The sequence below is a fragment of the Lissotriton vulgaris genome, chromosome 1_2, assembly GCF_964263255.1.
Source record: "Lissotriton vulgaris chromosome 1_2, aLisVul1.2, whole genome shotgun sequence".
Classification (NCBI taxonomy): domain Eukaryota; kingdom Metazoa; phylum Chordata; class Amphibia; order Caudata; family Salamandridae; genus Lissotriton; species Lissotriton vulgaris.
In genome coordinates, this window is record NC_141686.1 from 125,742,542 (window position 1) to 125,768,940 (window position 26,399).

Genomic DNA, 26,399 nt, shown 5'->3' on the forward strand with positions numbered 1-26,399 from the left:
CCCTCGCTCTCCCTCCGTCTGTGTCTTTCTCCCTTTCCCTCCCTCGCTCTCCTTCTGTCTGCCTCCCTTTCCATCCCTCCCTCGTTCTCCCTCCCTTCCTCGCTCTCCCTCGCTCTCCCTCCCTTGCTCTCCCTCGCTCTCCCTCCCTTTCCCTCCCTCCCTTTCCCTCCCTCGCTCTCCCTCTGTCTGCCTCCCTTTCCCTCCCTCGCGCTCCCTCTCTGCCTGCCTTTCCCTCCCTCCCTCGCTCCCCTCCCTCCCTCACTCTCCCTCTGTCTGCCTCCTTTCCCTCCCGCCCTCTCCCTCCCTTTTCCTCCCTCCCTCGCTATCCCTGCCTTTCCCTTCCCCCCTCGCTCTCCCTCTGTCTGCCTCCCTTTCCCTCCTTCACTCTGTCTCCCTACCTTTACCTCCCTCTGTCACCCTCTTCATCTCACCCTGCCTGTGTATGCCTGGGCTGATATCCTAGACCAGACCACATGGTCTTATAACACCTCCAAGACTTTTGATTGACTGTGCTACTTTGGCACTAAAACGGAATTTTTTCCAATACCGAGACACCCTCTATCTACAGAAGACTGGCACCTCGATGGGCAGTACTTTTGCCCCCAGTATAGCGGGGTTGTACGTTAACAACTTCGAAAAAACGCACATCCTGGCAAATACCAATCCCTACGCTCTCAATGTTATCCTGTGGCAGAGGTACATTGACGATGTGCTTTTAATCTGGAAAGGGACAGAGGAAATTCTACTATCTTTTTTTGACTGGGTCAATACTTGTGACCCCCACTTAAGATTCACACACCAGTATGATTCTAGATCCATTGTCTTTCTAGATGTCATACTCACAAAAACTGGAAATCGAATAACGAGTAAGACTTACTATAAACCAACAAGTAAGAATAATCTGCTCCACTTCTCCAGTTTTCACCCGCGATCTCTACGCGAGAACCTCCCCTTCGGTCAATATCTACGTTTACGTAGAAATTGTAGCAATCTTGCGGACTTTAACAAACAAGCGGATGACCTTACACTAAAATTAGATCAGAGAGGTTACCCTAGTAAAATCCTACAAAAGAGTAGAAAAAGAGCAAGAAATAACAACAGGGAAGCGCTTCTGGAGGACAATACCAAGGAAAGTGAATCTGAGGTCCCTTTGACCTGCGTAACTACTTACAGTAACATTTCCAACTCTGTAAGTCGTTGCATTGGCAAGCACTGGCAAATCCTTACGAGTAATGGTAGAAATTGGCAGAAACCATTATTTTCCTACAAAAAAGAAAGGAGTTTGCAAGATGCCTTGGTACATACTCGCCCAAGAACCAATCAACCTAAACAGGGTGCCACTGTTCTGAATGCCTGGGGTCTGCTTTCGGTAACTGGCCATTTCCCCTGCGGGGGATGTAGTGTCTGCCACCTAACATCATCCACAAAAACACTACAACTAGAGGAGGGCAAAACCTGGCACTTAAGAAATCACACAAACTGTAATTCATGTAACGTTATATACATGATTACATGTCCCTGTGGTCTTAGATATATAGGGATGACCACCAGAAAAATCAAAACAAGAATAGGAGAGCATCGAAGTAACATCCGATGTGGCAGAGCCACCACAAAAATGACTACTAATTTTTTGGAGCAAGGCCACTGTGCTAATGATGTCAAGTGGGTGATAATTGAACAGCTGAACTGCACTGATGAAAATACACTGTTCGAAAAGGAGCAGCGATGGATATATCGTCTGTCCACGCATAGACAGGGCCTCAATGACGATATCCCTTGGGGATCGGTTATGCGTCGATAGATGGACCATCCACTAAAAGTTTACCTTTTTGAACACTACATGGTGTCTGTTTAGCTGTTTATCAATGAAATGAGACACTGTAGTATCTACCCACGTGACATATGCAGTAGGCTTTCTGAATTTTGTTTCATTTACAATACAACAATAACATGAGACATTTTTTTCACCTGAAGCTTGAATATACATTGTAATAATATTACTTGGCTAAACAACGTAATTACGCTGTTCCTCCGTTCTTTTGATGTTTCGTTCTCATAGTTCCCCCGTTGTGCAACGATCGCTCTATACTGTGCCCATAAACAAATCGGCCCCTTTAAAAAATGACGCGATCGTGAAGGTCACGTGACTGGCGTCACTGCCCCAGACGCATTGCGCGTTCCTAGTGTATATCTTCAACACGGCTTCATTACCGCGTTGGATGATACGGGCGGCGGATGTGGCCGTTTGTAGGTGATCCAGCAGGGAGCCGTTTGGTAACAAGTAAGTCTCTCGCCAGCCCACACGGGACACAAGACTTGTTACTTTACTACCAGTGGTTTTGTAAACACGCAATAACGCGTCTTTGTAAATAATTTTTTACTAGCGCCCAAACGTGAAGATTCCTCCTGCCGCAATGCCCATGGGGCGCATTTTCAATAAACGATATGTAAGTGCACAACTTAGCTGACCTCTTGTTGGAGTACTTTGTGCTCTGTATGCCACTTGCAAAGGTGTGTGTGTGTGTTTTCAGATGTAATCTTTTCGAGTTTTTAAACCTACTTGGTTTATTTGAGCACTGTTTTTAAGGTGATCACATTCCCTCTTCATTTTGGTATCTAATGCCTGTTAAAAAAAAAAGCCTCTGTCTGCAATGTTAATTGAATATTGGACATACCTATAACATGGTTCCCCCTTGGTGTTTTGAAGGGATAATTCTCTTCCTTTCTTCTGAGTGTGGATACATCTTGGTATTAATAATTTGGTGCACATGATTGTAGCTCTAATAGGGTAGAAGCATATATTTATGGTTCCTGAGTTTGACATTCCATATTTTGTTTTCTTTCATTTTTCTATCTACCCTTACAGATCCTATGGTGTCTCCTATAAGAAGGAGCTTTTAGCAACTTGGGGAAGACTTTTCTACTAAGTGCCTCGACAAACTACAGGTCGTATCATTAAGTGTCACTACTCCCTGTATCTGTGCACTTTAGTGTGCCCAGAACAGTGAGTTTATTTTTCTTCCTGGTCCTGACGAATGCCGAGCAAATTTAGCTCAACTGGCAGAAACATGTTGACCGTGTTTTAAATACTTTCTTTTCACTTCACTAATGGGACTATTTGGTTCAAACTTGCACAACCCATAGTAGTCCAGAAAAATAACTATGTTTTTCAACCACTGTTTTTAACAGAGTTAGAGCTTCCCTCTTATTAAATAACTCCGAGGAGTAGTGCATACTCTTTTTAGACTCACTTTCACTTTCCTAGCAACAAAAGGGACCCAATGAAGACAACTGGCTACCAGTGTTTCACTGGGGCCTGAGGGTCCTTTTAGCTAGTTCTTTGAACACGTGCACTCTATCTTTCCAACTGACAATAACAGCCATGTCTAATAGCTTAGTGGTGTTTAGTACTAATTTTGGCTAGTTTATTTTGTCTGTTGTGGATACTAACACTCTCCTGTTGTTTGAGTTATGCCTGGGCTGAGACAGCTTCTGGGCACACACACAGCCGCACCCGAGGACTTCACAGGTCTTTAAAAGACCATTTGTATGTTAATGAGGCTTCTGTATTTCACCTCTTAGGCCCCTGCAGCTGCATTCTGACTAGCCCTGACTGGCCCCCACAGAGCAGCAGAGTCTCAAAGTCGTGGCGCGCAGGACACTTTCATTTTTTTTTTATAAAACATGGGTAAATTGTCTGCAAGGTCCGCGGGCTGCCATGGAAGGCTTGCCGGGCCGCTGCCGGCCCGCGGGCCATACTATGAGTACCCGTGCTGTAGACGATTTTTTTTCCTTTTCTGTTCACGATGTTGGTGTTTGTTTTCCGTTTTGCCAGAGGACATCGGCAGAGATGCCGGAGTCATGTAAGGTGTGGCTGGAAGTAAATCGCAGTGCATATGCAGTTGTTTCGGCATCAGCTTTTTAGAGCTAACAATGGTGAGACCTGGCCCAATTAAAGCTGTGTCTGTTGGTGTGATTAATACAACTATACCAAATAGTCAAACTTAAAAATAATATTAAAAAACCACGGAGCATTTTATTTTACTAATATTAAGCATTGCGTGTTATTAAAAATACTGTTGATCATTTATCTTTTCATTTTCTGTTGACATTGTCGAGGTTTGTTTTCCGTTTTGCTACTACTGCTCTTTAATACTTCCACTGCTCTTTAATACTTTTTATATGCTAAACTCCAATATACGGTGAGACATATTGGCACTGCCAATGTTTTGTTTTTAATACTGAAGACTTAGAGGGAAGTGAAGAGCTATCCTTCCGTCACCTGCAGTGCACATTCTGAGCTCACGGTTTCGTGGCACTCGTACATGCTCTTTTCATTAGCACGTATGAAAGCGCCACCTGAACTCAGGATGTGGGGGCGACCCGCTCTCTGGTTTCGGGATCGGTACTTATTTTTCTGCATCTGACAATTACAGAGAGCAAGAGAGGGAAAAGTAACAAAGTGGAAAGACCTAAGATGAAAATAACTGCACACAAGGTGAAAAAGAGAAGGAACCTTATAGAGGGACAAAAGGGTCATGGAGAGTCGGCTATATCGGGGTTATAGAGGCAAGAGGTGGCTTCAAGACCACGCAGCCTCGACATTTGGCAGCCAGACATTTAGATTGTACAGATAAGCAACACGAGGGGAGGCAGTACGACAGCGTAGCAAAATGAGCATCAACGGTTTTAAACATTTGCAGCTCTATTTACACACAGTGTGCACGGTAATACCCCGCAGCGTGCAAGGATATCCTGTCTAAATGAAAGGCTTTACGACTTCCGTACTGAAGGCCTTAAGTAGCCGCGGCCCGAAAAGGTCAGGGCCGCCTGGCCAGGAAAGATGTTATATAGGCATACAACAACATTAGCAATGCATAGAAAACTCGATCATTAACTCGTGATCGTTACTAGAAACATGGTGACATGCAGCCTGGAAGGATCACCCGGCAAGCATACCCATCTGCCTCCGCTATCACCCACGGAAACCCCCCGGGAGGGCACGAGGAGCAATGCGACAAAACCTGCCAGTCCTAACCTGACCAGAGCAGACAGGGGGACTGAATTCAGGCGTCTGCACTCAGGGCCCAAGCCATGATATCCGGAGACGCACCAACAGTCTCAGGTACTAGGCACAGTGTAACGCCCCACGCGCCTGCACTCTCCGGCGGTAGACCCGCAGAGAAGCACATGGTCGCCACACGGAGATGGGGGGTGTGTGTGGGAGGGTCAGGGCATGAGAACATGGTGGTGGCGCACCCCACCCGCTATGGCAGGGAATGCCGAAAGAACACACTGCAAAGCACACGTGGCACAATGCAGCATAGGACATCAATGAAAGCCGCTCTGAACCGCCCGGACCTCGGCGATGTAAGACCGTGAAAGGAGGCCCGATAACCCCCACCTCCACAGCAGCCCGTCGCTAAGCGGGCCGCCGAGCCTTGCTCGTACCTCCGAAGAGAGATAGTAGGCGGAGGGGGGTGGGGAGGCACAGCCCGTAGGCCTCAGTCCACAGGCCTCAGCCCGCAGCCGGAGCAAACTGCCGATAAGGAAGCCCGTAACCCCCACCTCCACAGCGGCCTGGCGCTAAGCGGGCCGCCTAGCCATTGCTCTGAAACCTCCAAAGGGAGGGAGTAGGCGGAGGGGGGTATAGCTCGAAGGCCTCAGCCCGTAGGCCACACTCACCGCAAAGAGTGTCCCGAAGATGTAAGCGCGACGTCCGGAGCGGCAAAGAGGCCTGCGCAATGGCGATGGGGAGAGATATACCCCTAACCCCGCCTAGCCGCCCCGGACATGCGTCAGACACCCGCCTACCTCCAACCGGGCAACGCCTTCCCTGGGGAGGAGTGGCTGGCCACAGCCAAGGGGTGCGGGGCAGCCTTCTGTGACTAAGGGCCCGCCCTCCTTATGGCCACCGGGTAGCCTCGGGCAGGTACAGAGAAAGGAAGACAGCCAGGCACCGGCATTCAGGTTTGCATACCTGCCAGCTTGAATCTCGCAGTGTGAAGACAGAGTGGGCCTTTATTGGGGTGGGACCTCGTGAAGAATTGAACCCCACCCTGCACTCAACCCCCCTTCAAAAAAGAAAAACCTTGCTGAGGCTGGTGCTGATGTCCTGGGGTGTTTTAACACCCCTAAATGGACGTCGGCAGTTCAAAGCCTCGGAAACCAGCTGGAAAACCACTATTTACAATGATTTTCAGTTTTTTTCCCTCCATTGTGTGATGTCGGCTCCTCACCACGAGACCTGTGATGCGAGCCGATAGCTTGTGAGTTGAAAGGTATGGGGTCAGAGTAATCTTTAGGGCAATCAGGCTGTGCTTGTGGGGTTGGTCTCATAAGTCAGTGTGTGAGGGCCCGATTCACAGAATGAACTTAAGGCTCAATCCTAAACTTACACTATTTTGGTATTCACAGAATGCACTTACTACTTTTGGCACTCACAGAAGGTAGGATGTTGTCTTAAGTTTGTTTTAAGACAAACTTAAGACAGACTTAAGACAGACTTAAGACAAACTTAAGACAGACTTAAGACAGACTTAAGACAGGCTTAAGACAGACTTAAGACAAAATCCTAACTTAAGTCTGTCTTAAGTTTGTCTTAAGACAAAATCCTAACTTCTGTGAATACCAAAAGTAGTAAGTGCATTCTGTGAATACCAAAATAGTAGTAAGTTTAGGATTGAGTCTTAAGTTCATTCTGTGAATGCCAAAAGTAGAAAGTGCATTCTGTGAATACCAAAATAGTAGTAAGTTTAAGATTGAGTCTTAAGTTCATTCTGTGAATCGGGCCCTGACTGTTTTTTTTTATATTACAGGGCCTGTTTTAGGGTCTGATTAGCCGGTTTTTACTGCTGAGTTCTCTGATATTACCACAAACCTTGCCTGTAGCATGCGCAAATGCATGTAGTCTTCCTATGTTATAATCCACCTATACATCGTGTCTTTACTGGGTCAAAACGACTTTGTCTACAAATGTGGGGCACTTTTTTAGCTGAATGGTTTGCTACTGAGGGCACCTGTCATGTGGATGGTAATTGTTCTTACCAATTACCATCCACATAATTTTTTTAACTGGTTGGATGGAGCCCTGACCCCCTGATTCAGGAGCTCCCCTGGCTACCTAGGTTGTTCAATGTCAGATGTTTATAAATTGGATGAGTGGTGTGTCTAATTCTAGTCATTGTGCACAATTTGACCTCAGCATATACAAGGACAACAAATAGGATTACACTGTGGTCTTTCCTTGGCCAACAGTATTGTTCATTGAGTCCTGTTAACATGGTACTAAGGATCGTGTTCAGTTTTTGGGCAATTAGCACATGTGGAGCTACCCAATATATAGCGGCCCGATAGGGGCATGTGACACAGTACAAGCCATTTGAAGCTGTATAAATCTGTACTTGGGAAAATGAGTTTATATCTTGATGCATTTAATGGCAGTACCTGGATTTATGAAACTTTATTTGGCTTATAAGATGAGGACCTTGGCATAGGTGGGCTACAGGTTTGCCATAAAAAACTGCACCCAGCAGTGGATGCTTGTACTTGGGGATATTAATTAATGTCTGGCATTGGAGGAGAGCGTCCGAGCATATGATGCTTGTAACTAGTAAAATATTATGGCTTTGCATGGGCATACAGTTGTATGTTTAGTTGGGCCATACTTGAACATATGAAGCTGCACCTGGAAAAAGATCATCACTTAACAAAGGCACATGAGGCCACACCTTGCTCTTTAATTTTGTACCTGGACATTTGAGGCTAGAAATGTGCTTAGAATGACTGTACCTGGCAAATTAGAGAAGTACCAGGCATAGTCGAACTGCATTGCTGTTGATAATGTTTTAATTCCTTTGGATGTTTAAATGGACCTTCATCAGGACAAAACTAATGTTTGTGATGGCAGAACCAAAGGTTTCCAAAAGAGTTATTGAAAGCTTCATCCGGGCATGGTTACGTATTTAGGTCAAAAACAGAGCTACAGGATACTGGGATAAATGTCAAAGCGTAGACTTTGCTTCAGGACCACCAGTATCTGAAGCTCAAACAGCTTAGTTTGATAGCAGAGATACCACGCTGTTGAGCCTCTGCGGGGTGATGTATTCCAGGGTTCAGATACATAGGGGCATATTATCAAGAAGGGCGTAAAAATTATCGCCGCTTTAGCGGCAGGAAACTGCCGCTAAAACGGCGATAATGGGCTTGATAATATGCCCTTGATAATTCCCATAGAAGCCCAGGTTCACACCAGAACATGGGTTTCTATGGGAATTCACAAGGGCATATTATCAAGCCCATTATCGCTGCTTTAGCGGCAGTTTCTTGCTGCTAAAGCAGCAATAATTTTAACACCGTTCCTTGATAATATGTCCCTAATTCACCACAACAAACTGTTGTAATCTGCTTAGCTTTTCTTCTGTGTTAGCCTTCTAGATTGTTTATGAATTCTATCTGTGATGCCTATCTGTATTCTATGCTGTGGCAGTTAGAGCTTTGGCCAGAGAGGCTACAGACCTGTTATCTTCTGTGCTGCATTAAACCTGCTAATTACTTGCCATCAACGTGCTAGATTCTCTTTCTTACTTACATCATTTGGCGACTTGGCTTGTGGATGTTTCTGGCCAATATTCAAGGTTCGTGAATTGCAGCGGAGTTGAATTTTACAGAAGAACAGTGCTCTGTTTCCAACTGAATCCTGCGTGACAAGCCACGAAAAAACGAAGCTGAACCACATTTGTATTATTTTTCCATCGTGGTATTTCCGTTGCCTCAATCTACTGACATCACCTCTTTGTTTTCTTAGCAACTGCATTGCGGTGAGTTGATTATTTCCTTGTATCTACGGCAACTCAGAAGCTTCTACAGCTCACGCACAGCATTCTCTTTGTCACCTGGCAACCAGTTGATGTCATGTCACTAGCGTAAGGTCAAACGCGCGTGACGTTTGACGCTGACCTGATGCCTGACTCTGTCGGCCATCTTTCGGAAAGCATATCGGCTTTCGATGGTTTTTGAAATTACCGCGTCAGTGCATTTTAACTAAATGCGCATTTTCTTTTCTACCTTCGGCCATTCATCGGATTACTCGTCATACCTGTTTCAGCGGATCGGCAGTAAGCGCGCATTTCTTTTTGCGCTAGTTCTCTTTAAAAGTGGTTTGCCATTTCACTCTCCAACACAAGTTAGTAACTACTGTGTGGATTATTGCTAGAATTAATTATTCTATCGATTTATCAATAACAAGTTGCACTGTGACAATAACGTGTATTTTAAAGATTTCTTCAAAACATTGCTCAAACCATTTTATTTTGTGGTTCTTTGTTTGCATATTACTCCTGAGTCGAGAGTTCTGATAATGGCACAACCAGTCAATGTTGCTCTTCCTCCTCAATTCCTTAGCGAGCCTGGAAACCCATCAACTGCTTGGGAAGATTGGATTGCAATGTTTAATAACTATATAGAGGCACTAGATGGAGATGATTTTTCCCCTAAAAGAAAAAAGGCTCTTCTCATGACAACTTTGGGGAAGGAGGGACAGCGTATATTTAAATTTTTACCACAAGTTTTACCTTCTGATTCATCCTCACCTCTAGACGAGTTTAAAGAAGCAGTTACAAGGTTGGAGACGAGATTTGGAAAAGAGGAGAATTTGGTTTTACAGAGATACAAATTTTATAAGAACAGACAACTTGAAGATGAGAGTATTGATGATTTTGTTGCGCGTTTGCGCGAATTGTCTGTTAAATGTAACTTTGGACAAATGGCGGATGAGCTCATTAGGGATCAACTTATAGTACAGGCTAAAAATCGCAAAATACAAGAGCGTCTTTGGGCAGCTAAAAACCCTACTTTGAAAGTGGCGATTGAATTAGCAAAAATAGTTGAAGAGAGCGAAAAATGCATGAAGGAACTACAGAAGAGTGGTTTAGAAACAAAAGTTGCTGAAGTTTCACACAAAGTGATTAATAGTGATAACAGTGACACTGAAGCAGCTGCTATTGCTATTGTGAGGAAAAAGGGTTACGTTCTTCAAAAGAAAAATGTTATTCACCAACCCTCTAATAGGTCACACCCCAAAATGTGTTCAAGATGTGGTAGTTATTCACATTCATCTGAGGCAAAGTTTTGTTTTGCGAATAACAAAGAGTGCTTGCGGTGTGGTAAGCTAGGTCATTTTGCCAAGATGTGCAAAAACAAGTCTAATTCAAGGGTAACTGTGGTGGATGACTTTGGTGAGCTAAAGCGAGATGTGAACAAAATTCTTGTTTTGTGTGATTCAGTATGTTCTTGTCTGGAGAAAAGAGAACGTATTCCAAAAGCTGATGTTATGATTGATAATAAGTGTATCAGTTTAATGGTGGACACTGGTTCAAAGTGGACCATCATTCCTGCGTCTTTATCAAAGGTTGTATGGGGCGACAAATGTCTCCAAGATTGTGACATCTTTCCCTCTGGTTATCAGGGAGAGAAAATTAATCTTCTTGGTTACTTTGAAGGGAAGATAATTTTCAAAGACAGGTTCACTTGGGGTAAAGTTTATGTATCAGTGGATGGCCCTGCCATTTTGGGACGTTCTCATCAATATGACTTACATATTGTGGTAAATCCAAGAGCTGAAGAACCTGTTATGGTTCTAGACAATCTCACTGTTGATGACATTCTCACCACTTACAATGATGTCTTCAGAGAGTAATTAGGCGAATTGCAGGGGTACTCACATAGAATTGTGTTGAAAGAGGGCAGTATTCCTATTCAGCACAAAGCTAGACGGGTACCTTTTGCTCTGCGAAATGAAGTTAAATCTGTTCTGGAAGAAATGTTACAAGGGGGGATTATAGAGCCTGTGGAAGCGTCTCCATGGATTTCCCCGGCTGTGATTTCTCAGAAGCCTGACAACAAAATTAGGTTCTGTGTGGACTTACGCTCTTTGAACAAGTGTGTAGTGGCTGACGTATTTCCGTTGCCTAATATTGGGGAATTGATTTCCACTCTCAAAGGAGCTAAATTTTTCAGTAAGTTAGATCTGAAACATGAATATCACCAGATTCGGCTGTAGGATGCTTCTAAACATCTGACAGCCTTTGTTACTGGCGAAGGGACTTTTCAGTTCACTCGTTTACCATTTGGGCTAATTTCAGCCACGAGCGTTTTCCAGCGTATGGTTTCCGAAGTGTTTAAGGGTTTAGACAAAGTAATATACTTTCAGGATGATATCCTAATTTTTGGTGATTCCTTAGAGGAGCACAACAGTGTTTTACGAAGTGTTTTGCGCAGAGTGGCTGAGGCTGGACTCACTTTGCGGAGAGAGAAATGTGCGTTCTTGGTCAAAGAAGTTGAGTACTTAGGTTTTTGCTTGTCTGCTGAAGGCGTTAAACCAAAGAAAAACCTGTTAGAAGCCATTGAGTTAGCTCCTTCCCCAGCTGACAAGGAGCAGCTCAGATCTTTCATGGGGCTAATCGAGTTCTATGCTAAGTTTGTTAAGGATTTCTCAACCAAAACTGCTCCTATGAGAGGTTTGTTAAAAAAGGGGGTACAATTTTTGTGGTCTGGTGAGCAAGAATCATGTTTTAATGAGATCAAAGCCGAACTCAAATCTGCCAAGGTACTTACTCCGTTTGATACCAGTTGCTCTTCTATTCTTATGGTGGATGCGAGTGGTATTGGCCTGGGTGCTGTTCTTCTTCAAAGACATGGTGGGGTGGAGAAAACCATTGCTTTTGCATCTAGACCGTTGACTGCGTCTGAGTTAAATTATTCTGTTATCGAACGGGAAGCACTTGCGGCTGCTTGGGGAGCAAGTTATTTTAGAACTTACTTATGGGGTTCTCGATTTGTTCTTCGTACTGATCACAAGCCCCTGCTTAATGTTTTAGCTCCTGGGGGTACTGGGAAGGGCTCACCCAGGTTGGCCAGATTAGCTTCTCGTCTACAGGATTATCAATTTGAAGTGGAGTTTGTACATGGCTGGAAGAACGTCCAAGCAGACTGTTTATCTCGTCTTCCTGTGCAATCTATTAAGTCGCAAAGCTCTTTGGATGATGTGCCTGTTGATGCTGCTGTTGCTTTCTTACAAGATGTCTTGTTTTTGGGAGAAGGTTCCTTTTCTGCTGAAGAGTGGTTGAAAGGCATGGAAGCCGGCGTGGATCTTGTTATCAAAGGGTCGAGAAGAGAGAGTACCGTTGAGCCTTCTGTCAGGCCCTTTCTTAGAGTATTGAATGAATTATCCCTTTCTGGTAAGAATGTTTTGATGAGGGGTGATCGTTTTATTCCCACTAGCTCTTTGAGGAATAAGATTCTTAACATGGCTCATGAGGGTCATTTGGGGCAGACCCTAACCCAAAGACGTGTGAAGGAGAATTTCTGGTGGCCTTTGGTTGACTCTGATGCTGTTGATTGTGTAATCAAGTGTAGTTTTTGTAAGGAGGGAGAAAAACGCCTTAAAGTTGTAGGCTCTCGTTCTATTGGGAGTATTTCCTTTAAGGATCTGCCTTGGCACAGTATTTGCCTTGATTTCATTGGCCCAATGAATGAGTTACCTTCTAATCAGCGTTTTGCTATAGTTGTAATTGATAAGTGGTTGGTCGTTCATTTTATGAAGGAGATTACTACTGACTCCACTATTGCTTTTCTAAAGGGTGTCTTTATCGATGAGGGTCTTCCCTCAGTGCTGATTACCGACAACGGTACTCAATTGACGTCTGCCAAAATGACTTCTTTTGTTCGTGAGTGTGGTATTAAGCATCATCACACGTGTCTGTACAACCCTGAGAGTAATGGTTTGTGCGAGAGAGTAAATCGTTTGGTGAAGGGTGTAATTCAGATGTTTGTTGCGAGTGGCTGTTTCTCGAAAGAGCATGTGCAGGAAGTGGTATGGGCCTATCGATCAACTCCTCATAAATATGGAGAAAAATCTCCTTTTGAGTTGATGCGTGGTCGCCCCCCTGTTTCGAGGTTGACTCCTTCTTGGTTGAGAAGTATTGATAATTCATCTTCTTCACCTAACTTGATTTCTTCACCTATCTCAGTTGGTGATCTTGTCAAGGTTAAGCCTGGTCGATGTTCTAAAGGTCTTACTAAGTTTAGAGGTCCTTTTCCCGTCAAGAAGGCTTTTTCCCATTTTGTTCTTCTTGATAATGGTGAAAAATGGAATTACAGGAGGGTGGCTCTTTACCAAAAATGTGGTGCTATTTCCAAGGGAGATTCTTCAAGTGTGTGTGATAAGAGCTGCAATGGCTACATGTTGTCTTCTCATGGTAACTCGGTTATTTCTTCTCCGTCTGCTGTACGGGGGGAGGTGGGTAGTGGTGATGCTTCTACTTCATTGTGTGATGCTTCTACTTCATTGTGTAATGGTGGTAGTTCTGCTCCTGTTCGCTTAGCTCCCTTAGGTATCAGTCTGAGGAGTCCACGTTCCCGTCATCCTCCTGTTTACTTGGATGATTACATTCACTGATGATTCTTTTGCTCTTTTATTTCTTTTGTTTTCTGTCTATTTCTTTCGTTATCTAAGGGGGGGAGATATGTTGTAATCTGCTTAGCTTTTCTTCTGTGTTAGCCTTCTAGATTGTTTATGAATTCTATCTGTGATGCCTATCTGTATTCTATGCTGTGGCAGTTAGAGCTTTGGCCAGAGAGGCTACAGACCTGCTATCTTCTGTGCTGCATTAAACCTGCTAATTAATTGCCATCAACGTGTAAGATTCTCTTTCTTACTTACATCACAAACACACTCATATTGTAAAAGGGGACCCTAAACGCAGAGGTAAGGAGACACACACTTCAAAATGGATATTAAAAAAAATACAGAACACGATAACAAACAGGAAAAGACAAAGGGTTACATGTCAGACACAAACATGCACATACTCTCAATAAAAAAGAACATACAGTGCACATACTTACATACTCCAGGCACAAAGATACATTCAGTTACACACAGCACGTGTATCATCTTAATGGACATGCAAGGTACATGGCCACTTTACCCACGAATGAGCACTTCTCTCTCAAGCTCTTCCCCTTACACATATACCCACATGCACACACATTCTATAGAAACTAGTAATGAAAACACATAAAGTAGATTGATGTTTTTAATGTTCATGCGGGATTTATATTCTTAAACATCTTCACAACTCCTTTCTCTAATAGGAGCCTGAATTTTCAAATTGTATCCACATTCTAAATGTAATAGTACAGTGTGAATCGGATGTCTTGCAGTCACAGAAAACTATTTTCCGGATGTTGAAGAATTCTTGATTTTTCTGTCCAACTACCACATGGAAGGAGATAAACAGCTTTTCAATATTCATCGCGGAACGGATATGTCGGGCAGTCCTGAAATCTAAAATTATAAAATAAAGTTTTAAAAAAGAACTTACTTTACAAGCTGCAGAACTTGCACGTTTAAACTCTAATGAATTATGGAGCAGTATTCTAAAATGGAAGCTGTGTTCAAGCTAACATGCGGAGACAGATTTCCACAAGCTAACGAGTGTCATGGCAAGTGATAAATGTTAACACGTCACTCACATTAAGCACTGCAATATGTTTATTATTATTACTCCTCAACATCAACTCGTTCTTTCTTTTATTTTGTATGTTTTTCGATTGATTTATCATTTATTGTACATTAACTGTAAACTGATCTATCAACCAAAGATTACAGCTTTCTTGAGATCATCAAATATCAATTCATCAAGTGTCGTACCAACCTAACATCTTCCACTTGTTCCAAACAAGTCCATCCCTAATGCAAAACATGGATCTCATAGCAACAATAACTCATCTCAGTTTTAATGAAAATCAATGTGTTGCTGCATTGCCCCACAAACATCATCTGCATGTCCCCTACTGTCATAGATCACCTTCTTGGCTTCCATAAATCAGTCGAGGCTGCAGCACTATTAATAAAGCAAAGGAGCTGTTGAACTGCGCCATTTTTGCTCTATTGCACCCTATGGGGTATCATTCAGTGCACGCTCCACAGTGCCAATATGCCTACTCATGTGGTACACTTGAGAGAGTAAAAAATAGTGATTTTGAATTCTCAGACTTCTCACACATCTGAGAGAAGGATAGCATGCATCTGTACTGCTGTAGAGCTACCCCCAATGTTTTGGGATCACACCCATCAGAATCTCTATGCCCCAAAAGGTAATTCGGAAAAATGAGAACTTTCAGGTGCCTCTCACTCCGGCCCCACTGAGTTAAACTGTAGTGGAAAGGCATGTTTGGATTCGACAAACCTGACAGAAATCTCATATACATAGGTAGTTTGCAAAGAGCCTCACCTGCACCCATGAAATAAGTACATGTACTTAAACTTTTATAGCACGAGGAGGGGATATCCCCAGTACCTGGAAGGGTGCCAAAATCATCCTGATTTTAAAAAAAAGTGATAAAGTGTACCCCTCCAATTATAGACCAATCAGCCTCATAGACACGGCTCAGAAAGGTTTTAGTAAAGTGATCCTGATGCACCACAGCACTTGGATCGAGGAAAACAATATACGGTCTCACCTATAAGCAGGGAATCCACTAGTACCTTATATCAGGTATTCCATTTCTTACTGCTTACTTGGAAGGAAGTCATCATTAGAAAGGGTCATCTCTATGTTGTGTTTGTAGATCTTAAGCAAGCTTTTGGCTCCATAAACCGCACCAAATTACGGGTCGCCCGAGGGATCTTGATCTGCCAAATGGGTTGCTACAACTTATAGTGCGTATGCACCAGGATAACTATGCCTAGGTGGAATATAGGAGTGCACAAAGGAGTATGACAAGAATGCGTTTTAGCCCCAAACCTATTTACAGTGTATATGAATGAGCTAATTAAAGTTCTGTATAATTGCGGGGGTGATCCAGTAGCGTAACGCAAATTGAGGGGCCCCCCCTGCAAGGTATGTGGAGGGGGCCCCCTCTGGACCCTATCAAGTGCTCTCCGGCCGAAGTACTGTGCTGAGTAGGTGCCTGGGAGTTTGGCCCCCCCGCACTGCGGGGGCCTGTGTTACACCCCTGGGATAGACTGTTGTAGAGTTAAGTAGAATAGAGTGGAGTTTATAGAATGGAGTGGCATAGAGTGTGGTGGAGGGAGTAGAGTCGAAGGACTTAGAGTGGAATAGAGTAGCTTGGAGTGGCATAGAGTGGAGTAAAGCAGTATGGAGTGGCATAGAGGGAGTTTTGTAGAGTTGTGTAGATTGCCAGAGGTGAGTAGGATTCAGTGGAGTAGTGGAAACAAATATTTTAATACTAATCAAAATAAACAAGTACACTAGGTAATGACATTTCCACACATTATTGTTTGTGCTTTGTATAGTTTTATCAGTAAAACTATGTCTGTGCAAATTTGATGGTTATTACAATTGAAAATGTGTTGTCTGTAATGGTACTGTGCTTGCACATCATACATACTCCCTTTTATTCACTCCACTCTACAACCAACACTCTACTTTACTCCACTCTACATCACAACACTCGATGATACTCCACTCTACATCACTACATTCCATGCTACTCCACTCTGCACCACTCTACTCGACTCCACGCCAGTCTACGCCACCACACTCTACGATACTCCAATCTCCGACACACTATGACACACTACACTATGCCACTTCACTCTTAGCCCCTCTACTCTACACACTCCACAACACTCTATTTCACTCTACTTTATGCTACTCTACTCCTCTCCATGACACTCTTTGCCACTCTACACCACTTCCCTGCGCACCACTCAATGCGATGCCACTCCGCGCAATGCCATTCCACTCTGACACATTACTCCGCACTAAGGCACTCCACTCTATGGCAGTTCACTTGATGACACAACAGTCTACTCCACTCTACGACACTCCAGTCTATTCCACTTTACTCCACACCACTTCACAGCTCTTTACACCACTCTGCTACACCACTGTACATCCCTACACACTATGTCACTCCACTCTATTCCACACTACGCCACTCCACAACACTATGATCCCCTACTCTAAGACCCTCAACTCTAGGACACTCCACTCCACAACCCTCCATGCCACATCACTCTACCCCACTCCACAAAGCACCTTTCTATGTCACTCTACTCCACTCCAGGCAATGCCACTCTATGGCTTTCACTCTACGCCCCGTGATTCCACTCTATGGCACAACACTTTACGCCCCTTTACTAGAAATGCAAAATAGGAGGAGTAATTTATAACATTCTAATATCAGCTTTAAATACTAAATGATTTTTATGGGGTGGCCTTCACTTAGGATGTTTGTTCATACACAATCTCAAGATATAAGTTAAAGAAAAAGAAAAGTAAAACATTATTAAAAGGAACCCTGCACCGGACACCTCTGCAGACTATACATTAACGAGATAGGAGGGGCTATTTTATAGCAAAAGTTGTGCACTGAATACCTGGATGCACCAGTGTGGATTATGAGCACGTTAATGGTGATGCAGCCTTAAGGCCGACCCACAGTGCATCCAAAATGCTCAGGGGAGAGAGTTGGTTTTAAACCCCATATCCATTCAATTCCTAGCTTCATCCCTGAGCAGATCATGGGTATTCAAGGGTCAACTGGTGAAAGGGCAAGGATGTAGGCTTTGTGGAAGGAGATAACATTACAGGCGAGGCCAGAGGCGACAACAGCACACGTCCACTGTTCTGGTGATAAATCGTAGGGTGCACCGCCAGGACATTGCACAAGTCTTGCCTTCTACCTCCAGTAAAGCACCCCCTCTCCCTCCTTTTATGGACGAGAACAGGCGAGGCGGGCCAGGGTGTTATCTGGGTAGAGTTGCTTTTGGAGTGACAGAGGGAACCCGCCTTACCCGACAGATATTTCACATTTCAAATCCTTTTCATGATGAGCAGCGTAGGAGAGTGCAGTCGGCGGGGCCCTCGTGGCTGGAGGAGGGCCAGGATTTACTGGAAGCTGCTCCTGCACCAGTGTCGAGCACGCGATGCAGCACCCTGCACTATCGCCAGGGCTAATTCAATGCATCGTCCACACTAGTAAACATTGCGTGCCTGGGAAGGGTTAATAAAGTCGGGCAACAGAAGGGGAAAATGGAAGACTTTGCGGGCCTGTGTGTCAAGGGTGGGCTGGATGTAGGCAGGCTGGTGGACACACATTACAGTAACAGCACACACACCACCCAGACATGTGCACACAACTGTAATAGAGAGCTCTAGGCATGCACAACAATACGTGTGAGTTCCAGTAAGCCACATGGTTATTCGTCAAATGTTGCAGACTGTCATTCCCATTGTGTGTGCTGATAGCTGCCAAGGTTTCAGATTGCTTATGTGTGACATTTTCATAATTGCAATGTAATTAGGAGTGACATTTCAACGATTGTGAGTGACACTTTCTCTTGAGCAAAACCAAGCAAAAAAGCTGAGGGAAACATCAAAGTATCAGAAATTACAACTATTTGAACAACGAGAAACTCTAAAAATTCTTAAAACTGCTGCAAAGAAATTGTAGATCTTGACATCAGGGTTTTAAGAGGGTTGAAAAAGTGGGAGGGTCTCTAAAAAGGAGCATGCATGGCCAATGTTATTAAGCTTATGGCGTAAACACAATCCTTTTTCTCTCCACTACAGCATAGCTTTCACAGGCACAGTACCACTAGAGTTTACTTTTTTATGTCACTTTTGCCTTTTTATTGTCATTATCATTGAAGAGGACAAATTCAATAATTGGACTGGAAGGAAGTACACAGAGGCGTATGATGGGGTGGTAGCAGTGGACAGGACATATAGACCCATTCCTCGCAGTGAGCATGAGACTTACACCCCCAAAGGTTGAAGCAACATGTTTGCACCTTGGACTGTTAGACTGACATATTTACCATGGTTAGCATGTTTCTCTACCTGAAAACACTGGACAGGTAGTAATGTGTTTTGGGGTACTTACTGATGTTGCAATTGCGTACATGGGATGGCCACTGTGGTGTACAGAAAAACAGTATGAGTCGTGTGGATGAAATGCGGGGGGTGCAAAGTCTCTACAGTCACCAGGTGCACAGTGAGGATGGCTGGGACCTCAGGCAGTGAAGGGCCCATCACTGTAGCGTCAGAGCAGACTAGCCTACAGTCTGAGCATAGGCCCAGAGATAAAACGGTTTTTATCAGAACTCGGTTTTTATGATCTCGTTTTATTCCAGTTATAGATTAAGAACGGAGATCTGAAACGAGATTCAGAGAGCAAATCTTCTGGTGTTTTAAATTGGTGCCTCAGCCTGTACTACGAATTTCCAGCGTGCAGCAGTACACTCCGCAGCCACCCCTCACTCCCCACCCTCCCCGCCTGCCTAGCATCACTTTGTCCCTGCTGCTACGCTCCTCAGCTTGTTCAACAAAAAATCATGCAGTTTTGAATTCTAACGAACGCCACGACGCAGAACACTGCTACGATGCCAGAACCCTCCATGCACTAAACACCGGACGATCACACACCTGCTTCCTGGCCGCCTCGTACCCACGGAGCTTTCACCTGCCGGAACTGCAGTTTCACAAGCATCTGCCCCACCATGCTGCCAACCAGGAAAGAACCCAACCACCTCAGATGCATCCTTCTCAACACCAGTTCCGCCCGCAAACACGCCGTTGAACTCTGGGACATACTCGACTCAACCTCCCCAGACGTCGCCTTCCTGACGGGAACCTGGATGAACCCTGCCTCGGCACCCGACATAGCCATAGCCGTCCCGGAAGGATTCAAGATCACCCGCAGGGACCGCACCAACAGAGCAGGAACACTCTCAGAGTCTCGACCAACACCGACGAACACCTGCACTTCCAGATCCATACCGACCCCAACACCACCCTCAGAGGAACCCTCATCTACAGACCCCCCGGACCCCAACCACTGTTCATCGACTCCATCGCCGACTTCGTCAGCACACACGCCACTGCCTCCATGGACTACATCCTTCTCGGGGACCTGAACTTCCACCTCGAGGAACAACAACGACACCAACTCCACCACCCTGATCGACAACCTAGCCAACCTTGGACTCAGACAACTCGTCACAACACCCGCCCACTCTGCTGGTCACATGCTTGACCCCATCTTCTCCGCAAGCCCCCACGTCTCCTTCAACCACACCACCGAAGTCCACTGGACTGACCATCACTGCATCCACTTCACCTTCACGAAACCCACCACTCACCACTGCACCCAACAGATGCCGCGCCGCTGCTGGAGCAAAGTCACTGAAGACCAGCTAACCACCACCCTCGGCCAGAGCCTACCCGCCGACCCCACCGACCTCGACACCGCCGCCCGCAACCTCAGACAGTGGATCAACGTCTGAGCCAACAACCTTGCCCCAATCAAGACACCCTCCAACAGTCACACCAACAAGAAAGCCAGCTGGTTCACTGAAGACCTCCAGGCCTTAAAACAAACCTGCCGAAAGCTGGAGAAGGTCTGGCTCCGTGAACGAACACTGGACAGCCACGCAGCACACAACTACGCCACCCGCAGACACCATCACCTCCTCAGATCCGCCAAAAGTGCCTCCTTCAAAGATCGCCATACAACAATGCGCACAACAGCAAAGAGCTCTTCGACCTGTGCGACTCGCTGGCCACCTTCTTCCACCACAATATTGCAGACATCCACGACAGCTTTAACGCCACGACTGCCCCAACAACCACTGAGACATCTGCCCCCACGAACACTATCCGCACCAACCGCCTGCTCTCCTTGACCAACATCAACGACGATGACACCATCAAGATCATGAACACCATCCACCCGGATCTAAGTCAGATCCATGCCCACACCCAATCTTCAACAAAGCCAGCACAGCCATCCCACCCCATCTCCTGAAAGTCATCAATACCTCTTTCGAGACTGCAACCTTCCCAGAGAGCTGGAAGCATGCTGAGATCAACGCCTTACTCAAGATACCCAAGACAGACTCCAAGGACCTCAAGAACTTCTGGCCCATTTCCCTGCTCCCGGTCCCGGTGAAGGTCATCGAGAAGACCATCAACGAACAACTGACACGCTACCTTGAGGAGAACAACATCCTGGACCCTTCCCAGTCCGGTTCCACAGCAAACACAGCACCGAGACTGCCCTCATCGCCGCCACCGATGACATCAAGTCCCTGCTGGACAATGGAGAAATGGCGGCCCTCATTCTCCTGGACCTGTCAGCCGCCTTCGACACGGTCTGACACCACACACTACGAACACGCCTCCACAACGCCGGAATCCAAGAGAAGGCCCTGTACTGGACCACCTCCTTCCTCTCCTGCTGAACATAGAGCCTCCGCCTTCCCCCCTTCTGCTTCGAAGCCATCAAGATCATCTGCGGCGTACCCCAGGACTCATCCCTCAGCCCAACTCTGTTTAACATCTACATGGCACCGCTCGCCCACGTCACCTGTCGGCATGACCTCAACATCATCTCCTACGCCGATGACACCCAGCTGATCCTCTCCCTCACCAAGGACCCCCACACCGCCAAAACCAACCTTCACAAAGGAATGAAGGCCGTCGCTGAATGGATGAGGAACAGCCGACTGAAGCTGAACTCGGACAAGACGGAGGTCCTCATCCTCGGATCCATCCCTTTGGCCTGGGACGACTCCTGGTGTCCGACCACACTGGGAACCGCCCAAACACCTACCGACCACGCACGCAACCTAAGAGTCATCCTCGACTCCACCCTCTCTATGACTAAATGACTAAACAAGTCAATGCTGTCTCCTCTGCATGCTCCGCAGGATCTACAAGTGGATCCCCACTGAAACGAGTAGAACGGTCACCCAGGTCCTTGTCACCAGCAGGTTGGACTACGGAAACCCCCTCCATGCAGGAGCCTTGGACTAACTCCTGAGACGGCTCCAACGCATCCAGAATGCCTCTGCACGCCTGATCCTCTTACATCCATTGCCACAGCCACATCACACCCTACCTGAAGAACCTGCACTGGCTCCCAGTCGACAAGAGGATAACCTTCAAGCTCTTCACCGACGCACACAAGGCACTCCACAACACTGGACCAACGTACCTCAACAGACAAATCAGCTTCTACACCCCCATCCGCTAGCTCCGCTCCGCCGACCTCGCCATGGCACAGTCCCCTGCTTCTGAAGAGCAACCTCCAGTGGCAGATCGTTCTCCCACCTCGCTGCCAAGACCTGGAACACTCTCCCCATCTACCTACGGCAGACCCAAGACCTGCTGACCTTCGGAAAACTCCTCTAGGCCTGGCTTTTTGAGCAGTAGCGGCATTCCCCACCACAGCGCCTTGAGACCCTCACGGGTGAGTAGTGCGCTTTACAAATGACATGATTGATTGATTGTTTAGTAGTAAAATATAGCGCAGCTCTTGTATATAACATTTATTTTTAACGTACAATTTTTTTTACAACATTCAGAATTTGATCATAATGACCAAATAGGTTAAGTTGAAAAAATCTATCCGATAATGACTACAAAGTGCAAAGAAAGGTACTGAGGAATGAATAGGAAATGCCACAAATGTTCTAAGGCTAAAGCATCTGCTTTACGCAAGCAGGTAATAAAAAAGCAAGCATTCGAGCATACTGTTCGAAGCTGTCTGCTTTTTTCGTGGGAAGAGATTTTATCTTGACAGTGAATGGGGCTTAAACTGTGTGAACAGCTTTAGTACAAGTATCGTAAATGCGTGCAGCCAGGGGAAATTTTGAAAAAAGTTCACACAAAAGCCAATGAACACAGTAATTCGGCATTGGGAACTGATCAGATTCCCCTTTTAAGATAAATTACATTCAAGGGATTTCACAAGCAAAGCTTAAGCGCTGTGCAGGCAAAACCTAAAAAGCAATCAAGCTGTGATTGTTCCTCCAGACTTCAAGCAAAGCCATGAATTCCTTCAACTTGGGAAGTTTGCTCTGCTTTCTACATGCAGAAAAGAACCATTTTAACTTGTCCAACACTACATTCTCACTACAATGTAAGGGAAACGTTCATATATCTGTACAAACAAGAGTTTGCGCAGGGATCAGAACTGCAAGTTATGTGATAATTATCACACCCTTGTGTGTTTTCCTCAATAGATTCCCACTGGTCAAACCTGCCAAAATGTTATTGGGGAAAAGACACTGAACAAAGGCCAAACTCGCAACATTCAGAGTGTTAAAATCTAATTATTCATGTTATGGCTCATTTTCAAGTTGAAAACTCAGAACTAGAGGTAATTACCACTTAAGGTAAATACCTCACCGTATCTGTCCAACCTGCAATGAGGGCATAGTTAGTAATCTCCCGCTACCCCAGGATAACAGCCTCTCTTAACTAAATTCATTATCTTCCTTTATTCACAATGTGATCAGATATTGTACTGAACGATTTTTTTTATCATACTACTCTTTAGATTTGTATGATATTTATTTACAGTACAGTCCAGCTTATTGTTACTACAAAAACATGTTGCTCTACAGTGTGCTTTTTAAGATCTCAACAATAATTAATTTACTTTACACAAGAGGGCTGTTAAGTAATCTCCTTAAATCATTGGAATGAATGTGATTTTATGGTGAGAACTACCGCCATAAAGCATTATTGAATTGAGAATCACATTTTTAAATAAGAGCGTCTAGCCTTCCCCCTCTAACTGCCCTCAGCTCACCCAGATTTTTTAGTGTGACTAGGAGCTTGAGGGGCAGATTTACAAGGTCTGGCGCATCTCAGCAAATCAGCAGGGATGCGCCAGAACACTTTCGACACGCAAAACCACCCGTGTGCCACCACTGATGGTACGCATTTACAATACGGCGCGCTGTGGTGCACAGATGGGCAGATGAATGTTGCATCCCCCAGCGCAAATGTGGTGCATTGCTGGAGTTGTGTCGCAAGCACGAAGTGGCTCCAGCAAGGCTCAGGGGGGCCCTATGCCTAACGTACTGCGTCACTCCTTACGCCTGCTTCAAGCAGGTGCAAGGTTTTGATGCAGCATGGCCGTAAAAGTGACTCATGAAATCTTGTATATTTCACTGAGTCACTTTTACGAGGCGTTCTTGCGAGGGAATGCCCTCCCTGCGACGAAACCTGATTTAGGTTTCATGTGGCGCAGGGCTTTACAATGTGACGCATCCCCCTAGATGCGTCACGTTGAAAATAAGGCGCAACTTGGCGCATGGTTTATGCCGCCGTTGCGTCACAGAATTGAGGTAACGGCAGCGTAAATGTGTTGCAAGGGGCTTGTAAATCTGCCCCATAGTGTTTCACCCGCTGCAAAATTTGTATCTGTTTCTTATCATTCATTTCCAAGATGGCTGCGATGTGACTGTCAACCTATGATGAACTGAGGCATTTGACAGTTGCAAGACAGCCAATAAGGTTTCAGATGTGTGTGGATGCAGAGCAGAGGAAACGTATGCAAGGGCAACTGCTAGATCTCCGTCAGGGGTACTCAAGTTAGGGAAAGACATAGACTGAAAGGTGGATTCAATAGCAGGTATGCAGCATAAAACAATGTCAGTTTCCTATTTAGATCTGTTGCCTGGACTGCATCAACTCGGAGCCTTTGTGAAGGAAGATGCAAGGTCCCCCCCTCCTACCCCCTCCCCCGCACGCTCACTGTACTGTAAAACAGCTGCACCAAGGTGAAGGCCACCTTCTGACGCCCTCTAAATAGTGTTGGTGAATTCAAATGAAGTTAGTCAGGGGAGTGCCATAATTCTGCCCCTCTCCAAATCAGCCTCTGAGTCTCTACAGCACTTTCGCCTCCTTTTTCACCTTCATAGGAAACATTACAGGACTATTAAAAAGTGACTTACATCTTCAGTTTAAAGAGGCGGTGGTTTCTATTGAGTTCATCAAGGGCTTTCATGTCTTCTGGGGTGAGGCTGAAGTCAAAAACCTGCCAGATAAAATAGATTAAATATATAACATATATCTTACTGACTATGAACATTCTAAAAACCTAAATATGTAACCTTCTCGTCAGAGGGCTGGGTTATAAACTGTTATGTTCAAAGAAGGTAGGGATTGAGCAGAAAGAAATCTGTTCATAAGTACAACCAGGAGGCTCAAGTTATGAAGACAGTCCCCAGTGTAGGTACAGGGGTCAAACAACTTCAGTCATATGAGGGTAAACCTACTCCTTTCTTATATGTTGGTATTTGTGTACATTCTAAACATGTTCGCTTGCCTTAGCGTAACTGTACACTGAATCAGCTATATTTTCCCGCTTTTTTTAACATTACCCATCTGAGGTACGCTGCGTTTTGAAATTCAAGGTGAGAAGTTGTGAATTCGCTTTTGCAGGTGATCCTGTTTCGTTTTTGCATTTTTTTAAGAATGCGAATTAAAAAAATAACTGAAACAATATGAATCAAAATTTGGTACAGACACTCTGGCCCTCACTATGATGTCGGCGGACTCACTTCTGTGAAAATAGTTATTTTCTGTTGGAGAGCATCCTGAGACTAGAAAAGATTTCACAATATAGTACTGCCGAGACCTAGTGACTTTGTCAATGCTTGTTATCTTTTTATTTCCTTATTCCTATCAAGCGTTGATATGTTGAACTGTATAATCATTGCTACAAGAAACAGATAAATGTAACATTAGGCATGACTTGAAATCAACAAATAAACTTAAAGAAGTATCGATGTTTCCACCTTACCTCCAGGTTTTTGGAGATGTGATCTGGGTTAAAACTCTTGAAGATGGGGACGACGCCGCGCTGCATGAGGTAGCGGATGGATACATTTGCAGGTGTTTTTTGGTGCTTTGTAGCAATTGATTTCAGTACTTCATTTTCAAGGAGGACAGGCACGCTCAGGTCATGCCTGAAAGATGATACGAATACGTCAGAAGACAACCTGAATGATTCCAGATCAAATAGACTAAGACTTTCAGACAACCTGCCAGACCTAGTGCAGTTATAAACATTAAGACATCAGCATTAAGTAATAGAGATATATGGAAGGGCAAGCGCTGTGGTGTCTAGGGAGTAAACATTTCAACAAGTATTTCCAGAGAGGTGGAAACTGTGAGTTGATAGTGCAGATAGGTGCAACGAGAAGCAGGATGAGTGATGCTAGATAGGTAAGTAGGTGGACAGTGATGGTGGTAGGTAGTTGTAGGGATATTGTCATACTGGTGGAGAACAAACACACAGCAGGAGATTGACACAGGGTGGTGGACAGTAAGAGGGAGTCAGTGACTAGGAGGCAGAGTTAGGTGTTTACAAGAAGGTCCCCTATGCCTTGTCATGGGTGTCAAAACACAAGTAATCAATCCTTTGCGGCCTCACATTTGCCAAAATGCCATCTAACCATTATACTCTTCTGCCTGACTGATGGATGGGACTAGGATCCGACTATGAAAGGGTGAATATATGGCTGAGCAGGGTCGAATCATCAAAGGCCACCAAAGAGAGGACTG

The 26,399-nt window shown here is 45.0% G+C and overlaps 1 protein-coding gene across 1 annotated transcript in view; it reads right to left on the bottom strand.

The window, feature by feature from the left end:
• Positions 1–14,087: 14,087 nt before the first annotated feature.
• LOC147734674 (estradiol 17 beta-dehydrogenase 5-like) overlaps positions 14,088–26,399 on the bottom strand; it is a 399,626-nt gene continuing 387,314 nt past the window's right edge. The window contains exons 8-10 of the mRNA XM_086952968.1: positions 25,636–25,801; positions 24,785–24,867; positions 14,088–14,347 (exon numbers count right to left, since the gene is read on the bottom strand). Coding sequence (XP_086809094.1) covers positions 14,305–14,347; positions 24,785–24,867; positions 25,636–25,801 — 292 coding nt within the window. The 3' untranslated portion in view covers positions 14,088–14,304. The remainder of the gene's footprint in view (positions 14,348–24,784; positions 24,868–25,635; positions 25,802–26,399) is intronic.